At 42.0% G+C, this 20700-nt stretch overlaps 1 protein-coding gene across 1 annotated transcript in view; it reads right to left on the bottom strand.

Annotated features, from left to right (window-relative positions):
* CLSPN (claspin) overlaps positions 1 to 20320 on the bottom strand; it is a 28574-nt gene extending 8254 nt beyond the window's left edge. Inside the window, exons 1-16 of the mRNA XM_029229063.1 lie at positions 20227 to 20320; positions 16823 to 16931; positions 15855 to 16303; positions 15071 to 15232; positions 14086 to 14163; positions 13681 to 13753; positions 13005 to 13113; positions 12237 to 12817; positions 7957 to 8148; positions 5618 to 5859; positions 4498 to 4676; positions 4332 to 4396; positions 3227 to 3426; positions 2428 to 2582; positions 873 to 1099; positions 179 to 290 (exon numbers count right to left, since the gene is read on the bottom strand). Coding sequence (XP_029084896.1) covers positions 179 to 290; positions 873 to 1099; positions 2428 to 2582; positions 3227 to 3426; positions 4332 to 4396; positions 4498 to 4676; positions 5618 to 5859; positions 7957 to 8148; positions 12237 to 12817; positions 13005 to 13113; positions 13681 to 13753; positions 14086 to 14163; positions 15071 to 15232; positions 15855 to 16303; positions 16823 to 16931; positions 20227 to 20250 — 2957 coding nt within the window. The 5' untranslated portion in view covers positions 20251 to 20320. The remainder of the gene's footprint in view (positions 1 to 178; positions 291 to 872; positions 1100 to 2427; positions 2583 to 3226; positions 3427 to 4331; positions 4397 to 4497; positions 4677 to 5617; positions 5860 to 7956; positions 8149 to 12236; positions 12818 to 13004; positions 13114 to 13680; positions 13754 to 14085; positions 14164 to 15070; positions 15233 to 15854; positions 16304 to 16822; positions 16932 to 20226) is intronic.
* Between the last annotated feature and the right edge of the window lie 380 nt (positions 20321 to 20700).

Raw genomic sequence — 20700 nt, 5'->3', positions numbered from 1 at the left:
AAATGAAAGCATTATAATTTCCTTACTATGCAAATATGAGACTCAAACAGACTGCAAGACTCTCAGACAGGATATGAAGCCCCTAAGATGACCATTTATTCCTGAGCCCAGAGAACCTACCCCAGTATTTTGTCAGAACACCGGACTTGCCAAGTTCCCTCCAATCACTGAGACTCACCTGTCTGTTGGGAAAGAGCCTGAGCAAAGAGCAAGTGCTTCTTCCATTGGATCACCCAGACTGTTCTCCTTCTCCTGCTTATTTAACTCTGATGGAGCCAGAGTAGAGACATCTATATCACAATGAAGAAAAAGATTTGTCACCAAGAAATGACAGCTTTATCCTCTCTCCCCAGCCATCTGAAGACATGCCGGCTCAACACAGTTCTAAGGTAGGCTTGCCAAAAAGAGCTCCCCATTCATTCATTCATTCAACAAATCCTTATTTAGTGCTTACTATGTGCCAGGCGCCAGGAAGACAGCAGCAAACAAAACAAAGATCGCAGCTCCCAAACAGCTTACGTTCTAGCAGAGGTGTGAGGGGGAGAAAGGGGTGTGCAGGTGGAAGTAATAAGTTAGCATTTATATGGAATATTCTATGCAGCAGACACTGCTCTAAGGTTTGCACACATATTAGCCATAAATGACAAGTCATATGGCCAAAGCTAAAGCAGTTTGAAGTTGATACTTCACCACTCTAAGAAAGTAAGAGCTCTGAATGTCAGGAGCTAAGCAGTGCATGCAACCTATGCTCAAGAATCCACCACAGCTCTGTTTTCTGTGAACTTCTCACCTGACAGTAAGGGGCTTCTTTTCAAGGACACTGACTTAAGATATTTGGCTGTGGTGAGCCTGATGCTCTGTTGGATAATTACCCTGAGAAGTAAATTTTCCTGAACACAGATCCAGAAGTTCCTCCATGTTCTCTTTCTTGTCGCTCTTCCTGGACAGAGGTTTTTCAGCCTGAGATGTGAACTTTCCCGTACACAAATCCAACAGCTCATCCATGTTGGCATCCATGGCGTTCTCATCCATACTGGCCAACGGCAATCGAGGCTTCAAAGCTTGGTACTGATTCCTGTGGTTTCTAACATTTAAGAACCTACAAGCCCAATGAAGAGCGTAAGAAATTCTCCAGGAAAAAAACAAAGTGGTGGGTGAAAAGCCCGAACTCATCTCCAATACCGAAGTTAGAAGCTGAATCCTGAACCAGAAGACAAGAGTGTCACACTTTAGCCTGTGACAATCTAAAGAGGGAGGGGGGATTTTATGAAAGAATAAAACCTATTCGAAAGGTAAAGGGCATGGGACTTCCCTAGTGGTGCAGTGGTTAAGAACCTGCCTGCCAATGCAGGGGACACAGGTTTATGCCCTGGTCCAGAAAGATCCCACGTGCTGCAGAGCAACTAAGCCACAACTACTGAGCCTGCGCTCTAGAGCCCACAAGCCACAACTACTGAGCCCGCAAGCCACAACTACTGAGGCCACGTGGCACAACTACTGAAGCCCGCACACCTAGAGCTCATGCTCCACAACAAGAGAAGCCACCACAACGAAGAGTAGCCCCCACTTGCCACAACTAGAGAAAGCCCATGCACAGCAACAAAGACCCAATGCAGCCAAAATTAAAAAGATAAATAAATAAATTTTTAAAAAAAAGCCAATTCTAAAAAAAAAGGTGAAGGGTAAAGAATAATTTTTGGCTTCAAATGGTGCTAGAGTAGGGCTTGGTGTTATGGCCATGTAATGTGCCACAAAAAGTGTCAATTCTCAATCCTACCCAACAATCCTAACATAGTAGGATGGATGCAGAGAAATCTGATGACCTTATAAGAGCTATGCATGTCATACAATGCAGAAATTGAAGGATCAGAATGCCAGCAAGGCTATTTACTTTTTCTTTTTTTTTTTTAAATAAATGTATTTATTTATTTATTTATTTTTGGCTGCGTTGGGTCTTCATTGCTGTGCGCAGGCTTTCTCTCGTTGCGGCGAGCAGGGGCTACTCTTCATTGTGGTGCGTGGGCTTCTTATTGTGGTGGCTTCTCTTGTTGCAGAGCACGGGCTCTAGGCGCCCGGGCTTCAGTAGTTGTGGCTCGCGGGATCTAGAGCGCAGGCTCAGTAGTTGTGGCGCATGGGCTTAGTTGCTCCATGGCATGTGGGATCTTCCCAGACCAGGGCTCGAACCCGTGTCCCCTGTATTGGCAGGCGGATTCTTAACCACTGCGCCACCAGGGAAGCCCAATTCTATTTACTTTTAATTTTCTAGACAGACTTTGTTCAAACGTGTGGAATGTAATACTAATGGTCTGTACACCTCTCTTTCTCAGAAGAGAAAGCACAGATGGAGCGACAGAAGCTCACTTTATTTTTAAACAAAATTAAGCAGTACCCAGCACCATCCACCCACAGAAACATAAAACCACCTACCCATCTGCATCCAACAGTTGGCTCTGAGTGTCATCTTCTAAACAGAACTGGAAGTCTCCTGCTCCTAGGAAAAGTGTCTTAGGCTCTGGGGAGGCGTTATACAGATCCTGGGAATCCTCTATGGGAAGTGAAGGCTCAGACAGCTTTCCTGAACTCTGGCACCAAAACAAAACCAAACAAAAACAAAACATTTTACAAATGTCATTCACTGTCATGACAACAACAGAAGTTGCTATTTGTAAAATTTAATCTACTCTCAGGCAATTGCAGTTGAGGAGGACAATGCATAGCCAAGAGGAGCATAAAGAAAAATATTTTCAAGAAAGTAAGAACCTTGGATGAGGCTTTTTTTAATACACAAAGCGGGGGGACTTCCCTGGTGGTGCAGTGGTTAAGAATCCGCCTGCCAATGCAGGGGACACGGGTTCGAGCCCTGGTCTGGGCAGATCCCACAGGCCGCGGAGCAACTAAGCCCGTGAGCCACAACTACTGAAGCTCGCGCACCTAGAGCCCATGCTCCGCAACAAGAGAAGCTACAGCAACGAGAAGCCCGCGCAACGCAACAAAGAGTAGCCCCCGTTCCCCGAAACTAGAGAAAGCCCGCGTGCAGCAACAAAGACCCAACGCAGCCAAAAATACATAAATAAAATAAATTTATATATATATAAAAATACACAAAGGGGTGGATTTTTTAAACTAAACATACACAATGTGGTGGGAGTTGTTGGCTTGGACACACTTTATTTAGCAATGTGGGAAGCAAAAGCGGAAGGAGATTAGAAAACTACTGCCATCTTACCTTAGAAGCTGAGCTGACCAAACTGGCTCGAAATAGTCCAGGAGAAGGAGATCTGAATCCTCCTGCCGTAGGAAAAAGACTGGTCCCACGGCCTGTTTGTCTGTTGCAAGGCTGATAGGATGGAATTGTGGAGCCTATCAGCTCAAAGCTGCTATTGTGGCTGCTCTCCTTTGTCAGTAATGAGCACGAATCATCTTCATCTAAAGAAAAATAACTTTTAAGTGCATGATTCCAGAAATAAGTTAGATTTGTTTAGGAAAAAGAGTTGAGAATGAAACTGTCAGGTAAGACCCATTGGCAAACCTCTCAAGTTACATGTTCCAAAACGTTACATTAAAGGTCAATTACAGGGGCGCAGTGGTTAATAATCTGCCTGCCAATGCAGGGGACACGGGTTCGAGCCCTGGTCCGGGAAGATCCCACATGCCGCGGAGCAACTAAGCCTGTCTGCCACAACTACTGAGCCTATGCTCTAGAGCCCACGAGCCACAACTACTGAGCCTGCATGCCACAACTACGGAAGCCCGCGTGTCTAGAGCCTGTGCTCCGCAAGAGAAGCCACCGTAATGAGAGCCGTGCACTGTAATGATGAGTAGCCCCCGTTCCCCGCAACTAGAGAAAGCCTGCGCACAGCAACGAAGACCCAACGCAGCCAAAAATAAAGAAAGAAAATAAATAAATTTTTTTTAAAAAAAGGTCAATTATGGTACTAAGATAACATTATATAATCAGGGTTTATCACTGTGAGCTAAGTGACACCTGAAAGTTCCTGTCTTTCTGCCTAATGCCTATGATTACTCTTTCCATTATCCAATCACTTACACATCTTCCTTTGATCTACATATGATAGAAATGTTTCATGTTTCGTTCAATCAGCACATACTCACTAAGGACCTATTACATGCTCGTGGAAACTGCAGGTAAGTTTTCAAAAACTGGACCAAGAAAAATATTCTAATTCATAAATTCCTGTCATTGCCACAGGTAAGACTGGGAAAAGTGCACTAGGGTTCCAAAAAATGGAACCTTAAGGAATTGTAGTCCTTAAGCGTCAAAGCTGGAGGATCAGAGAAAAGTCACGTTCTGCGAAAGAGTCACTACTTACCTAGTTTGCTAGGTCTTTTGCCTGAGTTTTCATCTATTTCTGATTTTTCTTCACTAGCAGAGTAACTACAAAATAAGAAGGTAAATTGTTTGAGTATCTGTTTCTGCTTCTTACTAAAGGGGCAAATACCAGGGAATCTTATCTTTCCTTAGAGAGAATTACTTACCCCATCTTGGAAGAGTTGTCCTTAAATAGAAGGAAGGTAGAATCTGACAAGAGAGGCTTGGGGACAGAGAGAAGGCCAACTGACTTGCCAATTTCACCATTGCCATCATTGTTTTCTTTATCCATTTCTTTCTCATCTTTGGTTTCTATTTCTTCACTACCGAGGAGGAATTCTGCAATCTTTACCAATCACACAACCCCAAAACAGAATAATACAAGTCAAAAAATTTAAAAGCAAACACTGTCAGCCTGAAATATGGCTGCTTAGTTACAAGTCACATCTTAAATCTGAAAAGGTAAACCTGAAGGAAGCTCGGTCTAACCATTATCGTTAACACAATTTACGCTGACACTTCTAAAGCTCTTTTATACTTACGTTACTTCACCTTTACCCTCCCAAAACTGCCACAAGATCTTGAAAGAACCGGATTATCATTTTATTGAGTCAATGAGAGGTTACATGATTAGCCTGAGACTGCAGGACAACTACTGACGTCCAACCAACCACAAACTATGACATCCTGCCCAGTTCAGCCACGGCTTTCCTCTTCCTTTACCCAGGGTTAAACATTAACCAGTTCTTTTAAATGACTCCAGTGTTCAAACAAGGATGATCTTTTTTCTAATACCAAAAGTCCTATTATCATGTGTCTTCTCTAGGTGGAAAACAATACTATAGAAAAAGGGCAAGAGGCCCTTCTACAAATACCTTCCTCAACAAAGAATAAAATTAACTCAGGAAGGTCTCGGGCTGTCTGAGAATTTATTCCAGAACTCAACCTGGCCAAGGTTAAAAGTGCTTTTTATTCTGAATAGAGAAACCTAAATGAACAACAAAGATAAAATTTCTATTAATACAAAACCATTTCGATATTAGCATGATAGTGCAATATGTAAACCAACAGGTAGAAGCCAAGGCTATGGCTCTGTGAACTGCAGGTGTTCCCTGGTGCTGAAAGGACTGAAAGCACTAATATTTAAGTACATGGGAGCTACATTTATCTCTGCCCCTGAAATCTCTTATACAATTGAACATGCTCATTATATTCTTACTCAAATCTGATTTTCTCTCTTCCTTATTCATCATGATCTAGTAACAAAATCACATAATTGCCAGAAACCTCCTGATTGCCTTCTTCCTCCTCTTCCTCCTCTTTTGCCTCTTCTTCCTCCAAAGCTTCCTCTCCCTCCTCTTCTCCATCTTCCTCGGACTGATCCGTCATTTCTTCCTCCTCCTCCTCCTCTTCTTCAAATCCATCTTCATTATCTAACTTAAGTAATGCTTGGCGCTTTTGGCGCTCCTCAGACCTTCGGAGTTTCATTGCTTCTTGCAGCTTAGCTTTCAGCACCTGAAGCTTTTCCCCTGAACAGAAATATGAAGAGATGCTTCAGACGTAATGACCTACTACACACTACAACAACACAAGTGTCCACTTTAGGCAACTCCAGAGGTGTTCTAGACACATCCCCAAAGGAAAATCAGAGACCTTAGGAGTCTAGGCTTTTGTTATCTTAACAAATAGAGAATATCATGAATTGAGTGTAGGAGATAACTTCCATAATTATGCTCTACACCCTGGGATAATATATTACAGAGATTATAAAATTATTATTTAAAAGGGTAAAAAAAAAAAAGATGGGTGGGGGGGAGTGGGCCTTCAAAAGTCTATGGTTCAGAAGCCATGAAGGAAAATATTGATAAGTTTATCCACATTAAAGAAAAAGAGAAACAACTCAAGAGTAAAATGGGCAAACGATATGAACTGGTAGTTCACAGAAAAATGAACATATATTGTAAATAAAATTAAAAATAATGCTTAAGGGCTTCCCTGGTGGCACAGTGGTTAAGAATCCACCTGCCAATGCAGAGGACACAGGTTCGAGCCCTGGTCCAGGAAGATCCCACATGCCGTGGAGCAACTAAGCCCATGAGCCACAGCTACTGAGCCTGCGGGCCACGACTACTGAAGCCCGCGCACCTAGAGCCCGTGCTCCGCAACAAGAGAAGCCACCGCAATGAGAAGCCCATGCACCGCAATGAAGAGTAGCCCCCGCTTGCCGCAACTAGAGAAAGACCGAGCACAGCAACAAAGACCCAATGCAGCCAAAAATAAAATTAAAAATTATTTTTAAAAATAATGCTCAACATCACTTCTCATTAGAAATACAAATCAAAATAATGAGATACCATTTTTTATATATTTGGCAAAAATTTGAAGGCTTGATAATATCTGTTATTAACTGGAAGAAACAGGAACTCTTTTTTTTTTTTAACAGGAACTTTTATACACCGTGATTCAGAGTGTAAATCGGTGCAACTATTCTGAAGGACAATGGGATGATACATATATATATATATATATATATATTTTTTTTTTGACTCACTGATTCCACTGCAAGGAATTTTGCATCAAAATTTACTAACATATATCTGATACTAGGACGCAATATTGTATGAAATACCAAAACTGAAACAAACACAATGTCCATTAATAGGAGTATGGTTAAACAAATCATGTTATACTTGCACAATGGAATATCACACAGCTGTTAAAAAAAAAAAAAAAAAGCCCCCAAAGCAATATGTGTATCTTGATATGTGAACTCTTGAGTTAGGCGGTCTGGATTAGGCTGCTAGTTCTACTACTTACTAGTTATATAAATTTGAGCAAGTTGTTTAAATGCTTTGTATATCAGTTTCTTCACATATAAAATAAGGACACTAATGTTATTTGCTGTAAAGCACCTAGAGCAGTGCCTGGCAGAGAGTATAAGTGTTCAATGTCTCTCTCTCTTTCTCTCTCTCACTCTCACCCTCACACACACACACACACACACAATGGCATATGCATATATGAATTTTCCCAGAACACACAAGAAATTGTTAAGTTGCCTTTGGGAAGACTAATTTTTCATTTTATACCTTTTCCTCAGTGTTTTAATTTTTTTCTATGTGATATATTACTCGTATTTTCAAAGTGGGAGTGGAAACAACAGACCTGTCCCTAATACAGATTACAAAGCAGAATGCACAGTATGATTGCATTACTGTTTTATTTTTTAAGCAGACATGTACTGTCTGTTTAAAAAATACATGCAAAAAGTTTAAAAGGATATAAAACATGATTACAGAAGATGTCTCTGATAGAGAACTGTAGAAGTTTTTTGTTTATTCCATGTATTTTCTACAATGGATATATTGTTTTAAACAATAAGACAAAGGCTAGTTTAAGAAATAATTCCTCCTACCCACCCCACACAACTAGGTAATGCTACACACATGAATCATGCTAGAGGTACTGCTGTCCCATCTCTAAAGTCTCCAAGGAAAAAGATTCTATAACGTCTCACTATAGGGTCTTCAGTAGCCATAAAGACCTGCCAGAGTACAAACAGCCAGGCACCCACCCCTGCCCCCAGCCAAAAAAATAAACAAAGAAACCCCCATGAACGCAAATACCTGGTTTTGTGTGGCTTGCTCCATCCAGCTTCTCAGCTGCCAAAGTCACAGGTACCGTATCTGCCTTGAGCTCTTCCTTTCCATCAGGGCCCACATCTTTCACTATGATGTTCACATTCACCTTCTGAGCAGCCCTGGGTTTGGCTGCTGGATTAGCATGCTTCCAGAAACGCTGCTTCAAGGCTTCCAGTTCTAAACCAAACGCCAACCAGTATGTCAGTTTGCCTTTAAGATTCCAGTTAAGAATTACAAGCTGTGTTTTTCAAGTTCAACAAACTTGTAGGGAAAAAAACACACACAGAGAAATACCAAAATCTCCTTTGCTACCAACACCTGTGTCCAATTCATTTAACTTAACCCAAACTAATGGACTGCTGCAACTTCCTCAATATACTTCAAAACTCATTTTAGGGTAGAAATTTACAATGAAGTTTCTAAATATGTGCAATTCCTCAGGGAGATCAGCTCGGTGCTTTGTGACCACCTAGAGGGGTGGGATAGGGAGGGTGGGAGGGAGACACAAGAGGGAGGAGATATGGGGATATATGTATATGTATAGCTGATTCACTTTGTTATAAAGCAGAAACTAATCATTTTGTTATAAAGCAGAAACTAACACACCACTGTAGAGCAAGTACACTCCAATAAAGATGTTAAAAAAATAAGTATGTGCACTTCTTTTTAAAAAAGTATTAAGCTGGTAGAAAAAATACCATACTCCTCAATTATTCAAGGGCTTAATTTCTCATGGGTTTCAGTCTCCTTTTAAAAAATTCCCTTCTTTGAACATTTCACTGCTTATTAGCAATCTCACTAAATACGAGTAAGATCAATTTAAAAAATGGAAAAAGAAAATAACAATCAATGCAATGAGTGATGTAAGTCAGCGGCAGGACTGGAAAAGTTTCTTCGTCAAAATTTTAAAGATATCAGTACAATCAGAAAGGAAATCCCAGTTAGAAGTGGTCCCTGTACCACATGGCCTACTTGTATATAAACGGGAATATGAATACACACACACACACACACACACACGTAGTATGAGTTCAGTGGTCTAATAGCAACAGGGCCTTTCCCTCCTTCCCCACTGCTATTGCTCAGAACTTTCTTTCCTTTCTCCCTCAGCTAGCTGTTACCTCTCTCACTCTGTTTAACAAGTCAGTCATACCATAGTGGGATCTGGTGTAAAAGAGCTGACAGAAAGGAAAGGAGAGGAAGAAAAGTTCCTTTGGGGTTGAGGGATGCTGGCTATTTTCACATGCCGTGCGTTCTCTTCCATGATAAAATGTCCAAGATACTCCAAGTTTGGCTCTTTTTCTAAAATGCGCTCAAATCGTACTTTAGTAGTTTTGTGCTTAGCATGTAGATGTGGGTTTTCCCTCCCTAGAGCATCTTAGTAGAAAAAGAGAAGAACTGGAAAGAAACCTTTTTATTCTGAGTCCCTAACATTATTTATTAATAGAAAAAATCCAATCCCAAAGGATGGCATGTTTACATTGCAAACCAAAGAGCAGGGAGAGAAGCTGTAAGTCTGCATCCCATTTAATATTATTTTAGTAAGTTGGAAGCAACAGGTAGTGGCAGTGGAAAGGGAACAGAAATAGGCAGCTCATCACTGGTGCCAAGAGAATAAAAGAAGTGGAAGGGGAGGAAATTACTCAGGACCTTAAATAAGAGTGAGGCAGGAGTTGCCTTCATTCTTCTGGAGAAAGCCAGGTCCCTCAAAACTCTTCATCCGCCAACCCACTGGAGCACCCCTTTTCCTTGCCCTTTACTACGTGACTCAACCACCACCCTCCTCACTATAGAACCCCTGTTCAAGCTCGTCTCCCTCCACCGTCTTTTCCCAACACCTTTCATCTCCTAAGTGAAAAGTCTCTGCTCCAGCTCATGTCTCCACCTAAAAGCCCTGCATGATCTGGCCTCTAGTCACCAACCTCCTCGCAATCTTCACTTCAGCTAACCAGAGCTTTCTCTTGTCTTTGTGTCTTTTGTAGCTCTGTCCCCTCCACCAAGAAAGCCCTCCCTCACCTCTCTGCCTTGATATCTCCTACTCAGCTTTCAGGACTCAGCTCAGGTATGAACTCCTTTCAGAAGCTTCCCTGACTCCCTGTGAGGAACTCTTTCTCTAGGCTCAAAGTATGCACAGCACTTAACATCCAACTTTTCTGCCTGTTACTCCTACTAGGCTTTAATTTCCTCGTGAGAAGGGACTACATCTTACTTGCATACACAGCACCCAACACCATGCTAAATAAAAGTTTATTGCATGAATGAATAAATGTTGATCCTAACTTCATATATTATGAAACAGGCTGATCTGGAAACCCAATATTCATGTCAAATACTATTTCTGAAGGAAAACATATTCTGAGTTAAAAATAAGTGCCTACTATGAGCCAGGCATTGTGCTAGTTCCCTGTAAAAGCCAAGTGTAATGTTGGAAAAATTACCCAACCTCTCCAAACCTCAGGCTCTTCATTTGCAAAATAATATCTGGGGCTATGAAAATTAAGAAAGATAACTAATAAAAAGATCTATCAGTGTCTAATATAGTAGGTATGCAAAAAAAAAGGTTTCTTCCCTTTTCTGTTTCCCAGTCTGAGACTGTTTAGAAAACTTCTAGTCCCATACAACAAAACTTTCTCTCCCTGTTCTAGGCAACAGCTTATTTCCACGCTTCTTTGCTAATAGAGCTATGCTAGTTGTTACAAAACCCTTCCACCCCCGCAACTGCTCTGGTCAAACTGACTTACACGTCCTCCCAATATGCACCACACAGAGCTCTTTCTGTCCCTTCTAAGAACGTCCTTCTCTCCACTTCCACAAAGTCCACCCATTCAATCAACGAAGACTGTGGCTGACCTAGCACCTGCCAACCATATGTTAGTTAATGAAGGAGAGTCTTGATGTAAATAATTTCACTGATAATAGAAAAAGCAGCCACCATTTGAGTGTTTCTTTATGCTATCCACTTGTATGCATTATTTCAACAGATCTTCACTAAAGCCCTGTGAACCAGATAGCGTTGTTTCATTTTTTAAAAAAGATGCCTTGGGGCTTCCCTGGTGGCGCAGTGGTTGGGAGTCCGCCTGCCAATGCAGGCGACACGGGTTCGTGCCCTGGTCCGGGAAGATCCCACATGCTGTGGAGCAGCTGGGCCTGTGGGCCATGGCCGCTGAGCCTGTGCGTCCGGAGCCTGTGCTCCGCGGTACGGGGGGCCACAACAGTGAAAGGCCCGCGTACCGCAAAAAAAAAAAAAAAAAAAAAAAAAAAAGATGCCTTGGAGAGGTCAAATAGCAGACTCAAGTTTAAACAGTGAATAGTGTAATCCAGATTCAGATCCCAACCTTGCTATAGAGCCTCAGCTCTTAATTATCATATCACATTGCAGAGGAGGCAACACCTAATTTTACCAACAAGTCAGGAAGTCTACCCAATGTGGGTAATACTTGATTTCTCTCTTGAAGGATCATTCATTCATTCTTTCATTCATTCAGTAAACATGGCTGCCTACAATGTGTCATCCACTGTGGAAGCACGGGGGACAGAGTAAGGAACAAGCCAGAAGATCCCTACTCAAAGTATAAAGGGGAAGGTAGTGAACAAGTAATTACATCCACTTATTCTTTAATCACCTATTGTAAGAAACTTATCCCTCCTCTTTACTCCTATGATTCTTTACTCTAAATGTTTCTTTCAGCAAAGAATACTCTTCCCTTTTCTCCATGTTATTTAACTTTTTCCAATTATCAGGGACACATGTTCATGATAGAAGATGTCACTTCCTTGTATTGCTGTTATTTGCCTACTGCTTATCTCCCCGGGTAGAGTGTAAGTACCTTAAGTGTAGGATAAACGTCAGATTTCTCAAGTATGCCTTACAGCCACTTGCATGTAGTGGATAGTTTAATACTTGTTGAATGAATGAAAAGAAAGAAAAGAAATTCAGTTTTGCAGACAATTTGCTGAACCAAGATATTTCTAACTGTGAAAAACTGAATAATGCTTTTATCAAAGTCATACCATAAAACAACAGCAATGTACCCTGCTTTGTACATTGACTGTCAACAGGTTTCCATTTAAACAAGGTTTAGAACATTCTAATACCCTGCCAAATGTATCTAAATGATTTCTATCTGGTATCTGGTACATCTGTAGAATAAGACCATGTGTGATTATTTGTTTCTCCTGTATTCCCTGTCCTCCACAGTGGCAAATACTAGAAAGCTGCCAGAACAAGTCACTCTAGAGAAGCTCCTCACAATGCAAAGGATTACCTCTGTTGGTTTCAGGTTCTTCAAGTATCACAAAAGAATCTTTGTCAGCACCCAGCCGAGGCTGAATGAAAACATCTACTCCCAGTTGCTTCAGTCTATCCACAGTGAACCTCCTCACTCTTTCAGGTGGCACCACTGCTGCTGATTTAGTTTGCTGGCTGGGCTCTTCCACCTTCTCATCTGCTTCTTCTGTTTTTTTCAGGCCTTCTTCTTCCTCCAGGGCACAAGGTTCAGGTGCCACAAGCCCTCCAGCCTGATACTCCTCACTGTCCTTATTCCCAAGGAAGCTGCATTCCTGTCGTGCCACCGAGATGTCCCCAGGTGAAGGTCTAGCATCACTCTGCTCCTGTTTCTCAGGAATTTCTAGCTCTTCACTTCCTGTCAAATTCTTACTGCAAGACTCATCTGCTCCAGTAGTGATCTGGGGTTCCTTTGAAACTGCAGGGAGTGCATTAATTTCCATTTCATATCCTGCACCTGTTGTCTGCTCAGAATCTTTGCTATGGTGGTCACTATTTATCTCAGTTGTATTTTCAGTGTCTGTGATTTCTTTGTGATGGCTTGCCTGATACTTAGATGACCTAGAGAAGGGAAAATAACCTGGAGTTGAAAATTATCCTAAACGTGAAACATTCTTATCCCTTAGCACGTAATGAATCGTTTAAATCAATTTTAAGGAAGTGAGGAATCTGAACTCTTTACACCAGCTGTTTGCCTCAGAACTGAATATTTATGAAAATTATAATCACAAGGAAAGAAGCTTCTTACTTCAGTAGTGCCATGGCATTTCCCTGGCAAGTGGGCCGGGGTTTACGTTTGAAGAATTCATGAACAGTTTTATTCTCAGGCATATGATATGGAAGATTAAGTGCAGCCTCTAGAAAATGGAACAAAACAAGCAAATACATATACTGTACATTCTGAAATGTCACTTTACAATCAGTTAACTAAACAGCCAAAGCCATCCCCAGAAATAGAAAACAAACCTGCCTTTAATAAAAGCAGGCTCCAACTACAAAAAAATTCCCTGAAGACCAGTGGCTTTTAAAATTAGCTGTGAAATCAAATTGATCCAGTAAGTTTTTTAAAAATAGAGATTCTTGGACCCCATTTCAAGCCTACTGAATCAGAATTTCTGTGGGGCCTAAGAATTTATAAATTTGAAAGGTTTGTAAAAGGGATCCTGATGCAGCTAGGCCATAGACAACCCTTTAAAAAACTCCCTCATTACCACCACTACAGTTCCGGAAATTTTCTCAGTTTATACTAATGTTCCAGGGGCTTCAGAACAATGGCCATTCATCAAGATCAATTCTAAACTTGATTATTATAATCTCATTCATATTAAGATTGTTAAAAAAAAAGGAAAGTCCCCAACATCCAAGTTGAGCTTACAAAGAAATAATGTGATTTGCCTCAGTGTTTACCATACAGGTTTCTTTACCTCGAATAAGGCGCTGAGTCTCACTATGCAATTTTTTTAATGCTTCCTTACTTAACTTGGCTGCCTTTCTTTCCTTAAAGAAAACAAAAAGTGAGATTACATTAATGCTATTATCCAGAAAGATTGATAGATATTCATCCCATAAAAGTCTGCTCTCTCCAAGAAAAGAGGATGGAGAGGGAACAGTAAGCATTAATAAGATCAAAACAATATAAACTTCAGGAGCTCATTTATTTGCAAGTCTCATAGAGTTAATTCAGTCCAATTCATATTTGTGTCCCTACTATGCACAAAGCAATATCCTAGGAATCAGGGTAATACGATAGACACAATAAAACTCCCGAAAAACCCACAATCGCCTGGGAAAAGAGCTCAACATGACAACTATATAGGGCTCTATGTCACCTTCCTCGTGGTGCCTTTTGATAACTCAGTTTCTTCTTCAAATGAATAGACCTCACTCCCCAAAGATGGTTCCTTTCTCTAAAAGAGAAGATTGCAAATGGATTAACAGGGAAAAAAATTAAACTGACACAAGAGGATGTTGCTTACGCAAAGACTGCTTTTGCACTCCAACATCACATCACGCTACATTAATGCTAAATCAATAATTATCAAATATAAAATGTTAGACACACAGCATCCTCTAATGCCTAGAAAACACATTAGTTGTCTCCAATGGAGCTTGGGCCCTCATTTCTTACACCTCTCTATTACATCTTTCCCTAAGGAGGGACAATGACTTCCAGGAAGCTAATCTCAGGAAGAATGATTATGCTTCCAAACACTCAGGACCACGATGCTTTTTTTTTTTTTTTTTTTTTTTGCAGTACACGGGCCTCTCAGTGTTGTGGCCTCTCCCGTTGCGGAGCACAGGCTCCGGATGCGCAGGCTCAGCGGCCATGGCTCACAGGCCCAGCCGCTACGCGGCATGTGGGATCTTCCCAGACCGGGGCACGAACCCCTGTCCCCTGCATCGGCAGGCGGACTCTCAACCACTGCGCCACCAGGGAAGCCCAGACAACGATGCTTCGACTGATGCTTCTCTTTGATACCCTTCCTGAAACCCTATAGGTTCATTTCCTAGAGGCCACCAGATTATAAAATTTACATCTCTGACCCCTTTTTTACCTGTTTCTTACAAAACATAAAGTATCTTACTTTCCTCAACATTCTTATTAGGGCAATGAAAATACTAGTTCCCAAACAACGTAGCACGTCTATCATTTGTACTGCATAATTCCAAAATTAACAGCTGAAAAACTGAAATCAATTGACACGTGCTTTTCTTCAGTTAAAAAAAAAAATTAAGGTTCCAACAGTAAATCAGAAAACAAAGCAAAGGTTAGAAGCAGTGGGTTAGCTCTAATTGCAGTCATCTTTTACTTGCCTTGTGCTTTTTTACTTTGTTTTTCACAGCTTCCCTTATTGATTCTAATGACTCTTCATCTTCTAATGGAGAGTTATTTTCCTCCTCCAACCCAGTTTCAAAAAGGTCTTTATCCACAAGTAGACAGCCACTGTCATTAAATAGCTGTTTCACATCATCTTCCTGGGTAACACAAAGAAAAAGCAAGATCCAATCATTTTCAAATCCAATGTTTTACACCACCATATAGCAATTTGCATCAGGACAGAAAAAGCTCATGCTTCATCAACAGACAAGTATATGGCATCCTAGAACATTATCACTGGTTCCTAATCCACAGTCATCCTTTGAAGTCCATGCTGTGATTTTACACAATTGTCCAAAATTAACTTAATAAATAGTACATTTGTTTCTGAAAAGTCAATTAAATACTTCATTAAGCAACTAGCTTATAAAATTTGAGGATGGTTTTTCCAGTTAGCAAACAAGACTTTTGACTGATGGAGGCATGAAAAATCCTACGAAAGTTAATTTTCATCAGATCAGGAACAGCAAAGAATAACTCCACGTGCTCACAAAGAAAATCAGAAACCCATTTATTTGGAAGGTGTCCTCTCATATCCAAAATGGAGAATGAGACCAACGGATTTGAAATCACATACCTCACTGCAAGACAATCAACTCGAAGGTATATCCTGAGTGCAGAAACAACCTCAAGAACTAAAAGCAACTGTTTTTCCTAAAAGCAACTTTTTCTAAAACATTAACCTGCCTTAGAAACAGCAAATTATTCTTTTAAATGTACCTCATTTTTTGTTTCCTTCTTTTTCAGCTGCTTAATTTTCTCCATCTTTCTCTCCTCTTTCTTGAGTCTTCGCTTTGATTTTACTTTTGCTTTTCCTCCAATTCCTTCTTTATCATGTATGGGTGTTTTGGAAATCTTTCTGTCAACTGTAAAATCCGCAGAGTTTTCAGGTTGGAGACTCAGCTCTAAGCAAGGTGTCACTTGGGTTTCAAGATTTTCCTGACACAAAGACTCCTCGATGTCACTCTCATCACTGTTCACCAGAGTTCTGTAAATCCTTCTGACTTTCCCATTTTTTCCAGCATGTAAGTTCTCCTTATCTTCCTCCTCTATATCGTCATAGGTAGTTTTCTCTGGAGAGGCATTTGTGCCCTCTTGTTCAGAATCACTCTCTTGTAGCACCTTCCTGCTTTTCAATTTCTTACTCACAAATATCTCTTCATCTGAATCTGGAGAAAACACAATTTTTTTTAGAGTCTACCATCATTGGCCTTCTTCCTAGTCCCTGTACTCCTCAAAAACATATCCAATTAGCCAAGTGATATATCACCTTGTGAAATTATGTAACTAACACTAAGAACTGATTGTAGCAAAGCAAATCTAAAAATATATTTTGAAAACCATTTTCCCTGGAAAAATATCTCTTACTAAGAAATGTAATTATTTACAATGTGTAAAGCTGTTCTGATCCTTCTGGCAGGTGTTAAAAGTCCTTTTATTATAGGATGAATGCATTCAACCAGGCAATATGGTATCTTCTAGACACTTTATACATTCGATAATATAATAGAAATGGTTATTTTCAAAAGGGTACAAGCACTATTATTTTGCTTTTATAATAAACAGAACAAACAAGGTTAAGCATTAATAATTTAATACATCAGAGAATAATGAAATTAATCCAGTCCCCTTACAACCCAAGCTGCCACATTCTATTCCTAAAAATAAAAGTACTGACTGTTACAAACCTTGTTCACTCAAGAGCCCAACTATTTCACAGCTGCCCTGTCCACTGTCTGAAGGACTATCTGCTTCTTCTTGTGAAATGAGTTTTGAATCATTGATTTCTAGGTGAACCTAGAAAATGAGAATATAATTTGTATTAACCAGCAGGTGACAGAAAGCTCTAAGTACATAAAGATACACAAATCATCATGGGATCATCAGGCTGAAATAAGGAAAAACCAATACAGCGGTTTAACAAAAGGGTGACATTAAGAATTACTGGACATGGGCTTCCCTGGTGGCGCAGTGGAGAGTCTGCCTGCCAATGCAGGGGACATGGGTTTGTGCCCCGGTCCGGGAAGATCCCACATGCCGCGGAGCGGCTGGGCCGGTGAGCCATGGCCGCTGAGCCTGCGCGTCTGGAGCCTGTGCTCCGCAACGGGAGAGGCCACAACAGTGAGAGGCCCGCGTACCGCAAAAAAAAAAAAGAATTACTGGACAGGACTTCCCTGGTGGCGCAGTGGTTAAGAATCTGCCTGCCAATGCAGTGGACACGGGTTCAATCCCTGGTCCAGGAAGATCCCACATGCCACAGAGCAACTAAGCCCGTGAGCCACAACTACTGAGCCTGCACTCTAGAGCCCGAGAGCCACAACTACTTAGCCCATGTGCCACAACTACTGAAGCCGCACACCTAGAGCTCGTGCTCCACAAAAAGGGAAGACCCCACAATGAGAAGCCCACGCACTGCAACGCTCGCAGCAACTAGAGAAAGCCTGCGCTCAGCAACGAAGACCCAATGTGGCCAAAAATAAATAAATAAAATAATTTATAAAAGAAAAAAAAAAGAATTACTGGACAAGAAAACAAACTAAAATTCATTGTTCACCTTTGAAGGCTATTATAGGACCAGCTCTTTATTTTGAGTTATGGTAAATAAATTTAAAGAATCAAGCACTTATTGCGTTTTACTGTGTGAAGTGTTTCTCAGTGTATCCAAATGACATGATAAATAACATCACAGAGAGGCAATCCAGGTGTGGGAAACTCTATAGGACAAAGTCTGTGGTTTCTTTAACAGTAAATTGCAAGAAAAAAGAGAGGGAGGGGGACTTATAAAGAGAGTAAAGATATTTACACACACACATATCACCGACTGCAGTATGCAGGGGCCATGTTCGGATCCTAATTCAAACAAACTGAAAGTATATGTATGAGTCAAAGAAATCTAAACACTGATTAGCTATTTAATATCAAGCAATAATTCTAAATTTTTTAGGTATGGTAATAATATAGTAGTTATCTTTTTTGGAAAGCCCTTACCTTTTAGAGATGCATGATGAAATATCTGTGGATGAAATATGTGTGGAATTTGCTGCCAATAATTCAGTAAGGGGGGAAGTGGGTGGGGGTATAAATGAAACAAGACTGGCATGATTTGATAATTGCTGAAGTTAGGTGATGGGTTCATTATAACAGCTTTTCGATGTTTATGTCTGAAATTCAGCCCCCCCCCAAAAAATTTTTTTTAAGTCACAAGTGAAAAATCTAAGGAGACGGGGGTATGTTGGGTGACTTGACTAGTTAGTGACCAAGCTTGGTTCATAGAACTCTGAATCAACTTATTAATAAGGGGGAAAATACATCTGTAATGTAATAGGTCACAAGGCCTCACCCTAATGGCTTCTCAAACAACTATTAAATTGATTTGAATGTTTAGTACTATTATTAAAATTATAACCAAAAATAACACAAACAGAGGAATATCACTGAGAATCATGATGTATATGCTGATGACCCTCCCAACAATGGAAAGCAGTAAGACTATTTGTGGACACGGAAACTGAGTTCAGGTAACCACATAGCTCAATACATGGTGATACTCTTTTTCTAATATAGATTTATTTATTTATTTTTGGCTGCATTGGGTCTTCGTTGCTGCCCGCGGTCTTTCTCTAGTTGCAGCGAGCAGGGGCTGCTCTTTGTTGCGGTGCGCGGGCTTCTCACTGCAGCGGTCTCTCCCGTTGCAGAGCACAGGCTCCAGGCGCACGGGCTTCAACAGTTGTGGTGCATGGGCTCAGTAGTTGTGGCTCGTGGTGTCTAGAGCGCAGGCTAAGTAGTTGTGGCACACGGGCTTAGTTGCTCCGCGGCATGTGGGATCCTCCCGGACCAGGGCTCGAACCCGTATCCCCTGCATTGGCAGGCAGATTCCCAACCACTGCGCCACCAGGGAAGCCCCATGGTGATACGCTTAATCACTGTATTCTACGCAATCTGCAGCAGAACCAGCGACAGTCAGGGCCAGGAACAGGGTGAGGCTAGAAGGTCTCAAAACACTCAGTAATCAAGATATTTTAGTGCAATATTAAAATAAAAAATCAAACGGACAAATTATGACTCATGAGGTCAACTGCTTGCTTTTGTAAATAAAGTTTATTTTGAACCAGGGCCAGGATGAGTGTGAGGTGAGTGAGACAGAGTAGTGCAAACACAGGGTCGGATCTTGTCTTCGTTTCAAAGTTTGATATTTTGTTCAAAATCAAATAATGGAATTTTTTGCATTAATTTTTATTTTTAAAAATAGTGCATTAAAGTATTATCTTGAACCACAAGGTCCTACTGTATAGCACAGGGAACTCTATTCAATATCCTGTGATAAACACAACGGAAAAGAATAAGAAAAAGAATGTACATATATGTATAACTGAGTCACTTTGCTGTACAGCAGTAATTAACCCATTATAATTCAACTATACTTCAGTAAAAATTAATTTTAAAAATTATCTTAAAGCGCCCCGTTAAATTTTGCTCCCAAGACCAGTGTCTCACTCCAGTCTCAGCCCCAGAAAAGAACACAGATCTGGAAACAGATGTCGTTTCTACGCCAATTCCGACAGCGACCAGCCAGTCACCTCCCGGAAGGCTCCGAGACTGGTACCTTCACCTCTCGGGACCCTGTGTGATGACCTCAGAGGCCTCTTCCAGACCCAATTTCGAAGTCTCTAAGACTCCTGCCGTCCATTTACAGTTAATGCTGCCCCTCACCCTAGCGGCCCGGTTCGGCCTGGTCCTTCCTCCTTTTTGGGGCGCAGTTGGAGGAAGAGCTCCCGCCGCAGGAAACGCGCCAAAGGAGCGGGCTGAGCAGAGGCTGGCGGCAGGCTGCGCGCGCCGCAAAGACCAGGAGCAACCTCCCCGAGGGGACCGAGGCGCGGGGACCCCAGCGCCGGGATCGACCGCGGGATCCCGAGCGCTCGGGGCCTGTAGTTTTATCTCCGCGGAGCCGCGAAGCCGAGCCGCCGCAGTGCACGCCGGGAGCTGTAGTCCTCCCAGCCTCCACGACCCACTCGGCCGGCTCGACCCCTGCCCCACCACACCCCTTCGCGCCGGGCCTCCGCAGCTTCAGATAGAGGCAAGTGCATAAACTCACCTCGGAAACCACTTCTCCCGTCATGACTCCGGCCTCCGCAGCGCGCCGCTCAGGAAGAAGCAGGTCTCCGCTTCCCGCAACCGGGACGCAGCTGCTCCCGCAGTCTCCTGCCAGGCAGCACCGTTCGAGCTTTCGCGCCCAGCCGGAGTGGATGCTCCGCCCTCAACGATTTGCACCAATCCAGAGGAGGCTTTCTACATGAGGCCGCGCCCCCATCCTGTCCTACCAATCGAAGCTCCTTCGGCCGGCCCGTTGAATATAATCTGGGTTAGGTTGGCGGGTCGCGGCTCCTCTTGTCAACTGAGGCAGGGGGAGGCTGGAGGTGTCCTGGCTGCCTGGCGACCAGACCCTCTGGCCTTGCAAGACTTTAACGTGCGAGCGGTGACCTTTGACCTTTACCGTAGCGCGGCAGCTCCCATCAAGCGCGTTTTGAGGAGTAAGCCCTCCAGGCGGGAATTGAGCCAGAAGATCCCT

Source organism: Monodon monoceros, unplaced genomic scaffold, assembly GCF_005190385.1.
Source record: "Monodon monoceros isolate NGI ecotype Baffin Bay Population unplaced genomic scaffold, NGI_Narwhal_1 Super_Scaffold_18, whole genome shotgun sequence".
NCBI lineage: Eukaryota > Metazoa > Chordata > Mammalia > Artiodactyla > Monodontidae > Monodon > Monodon monoceros.
This window is presented reverse-complemented; position numbering and strand designations above follow the sequence as displayed.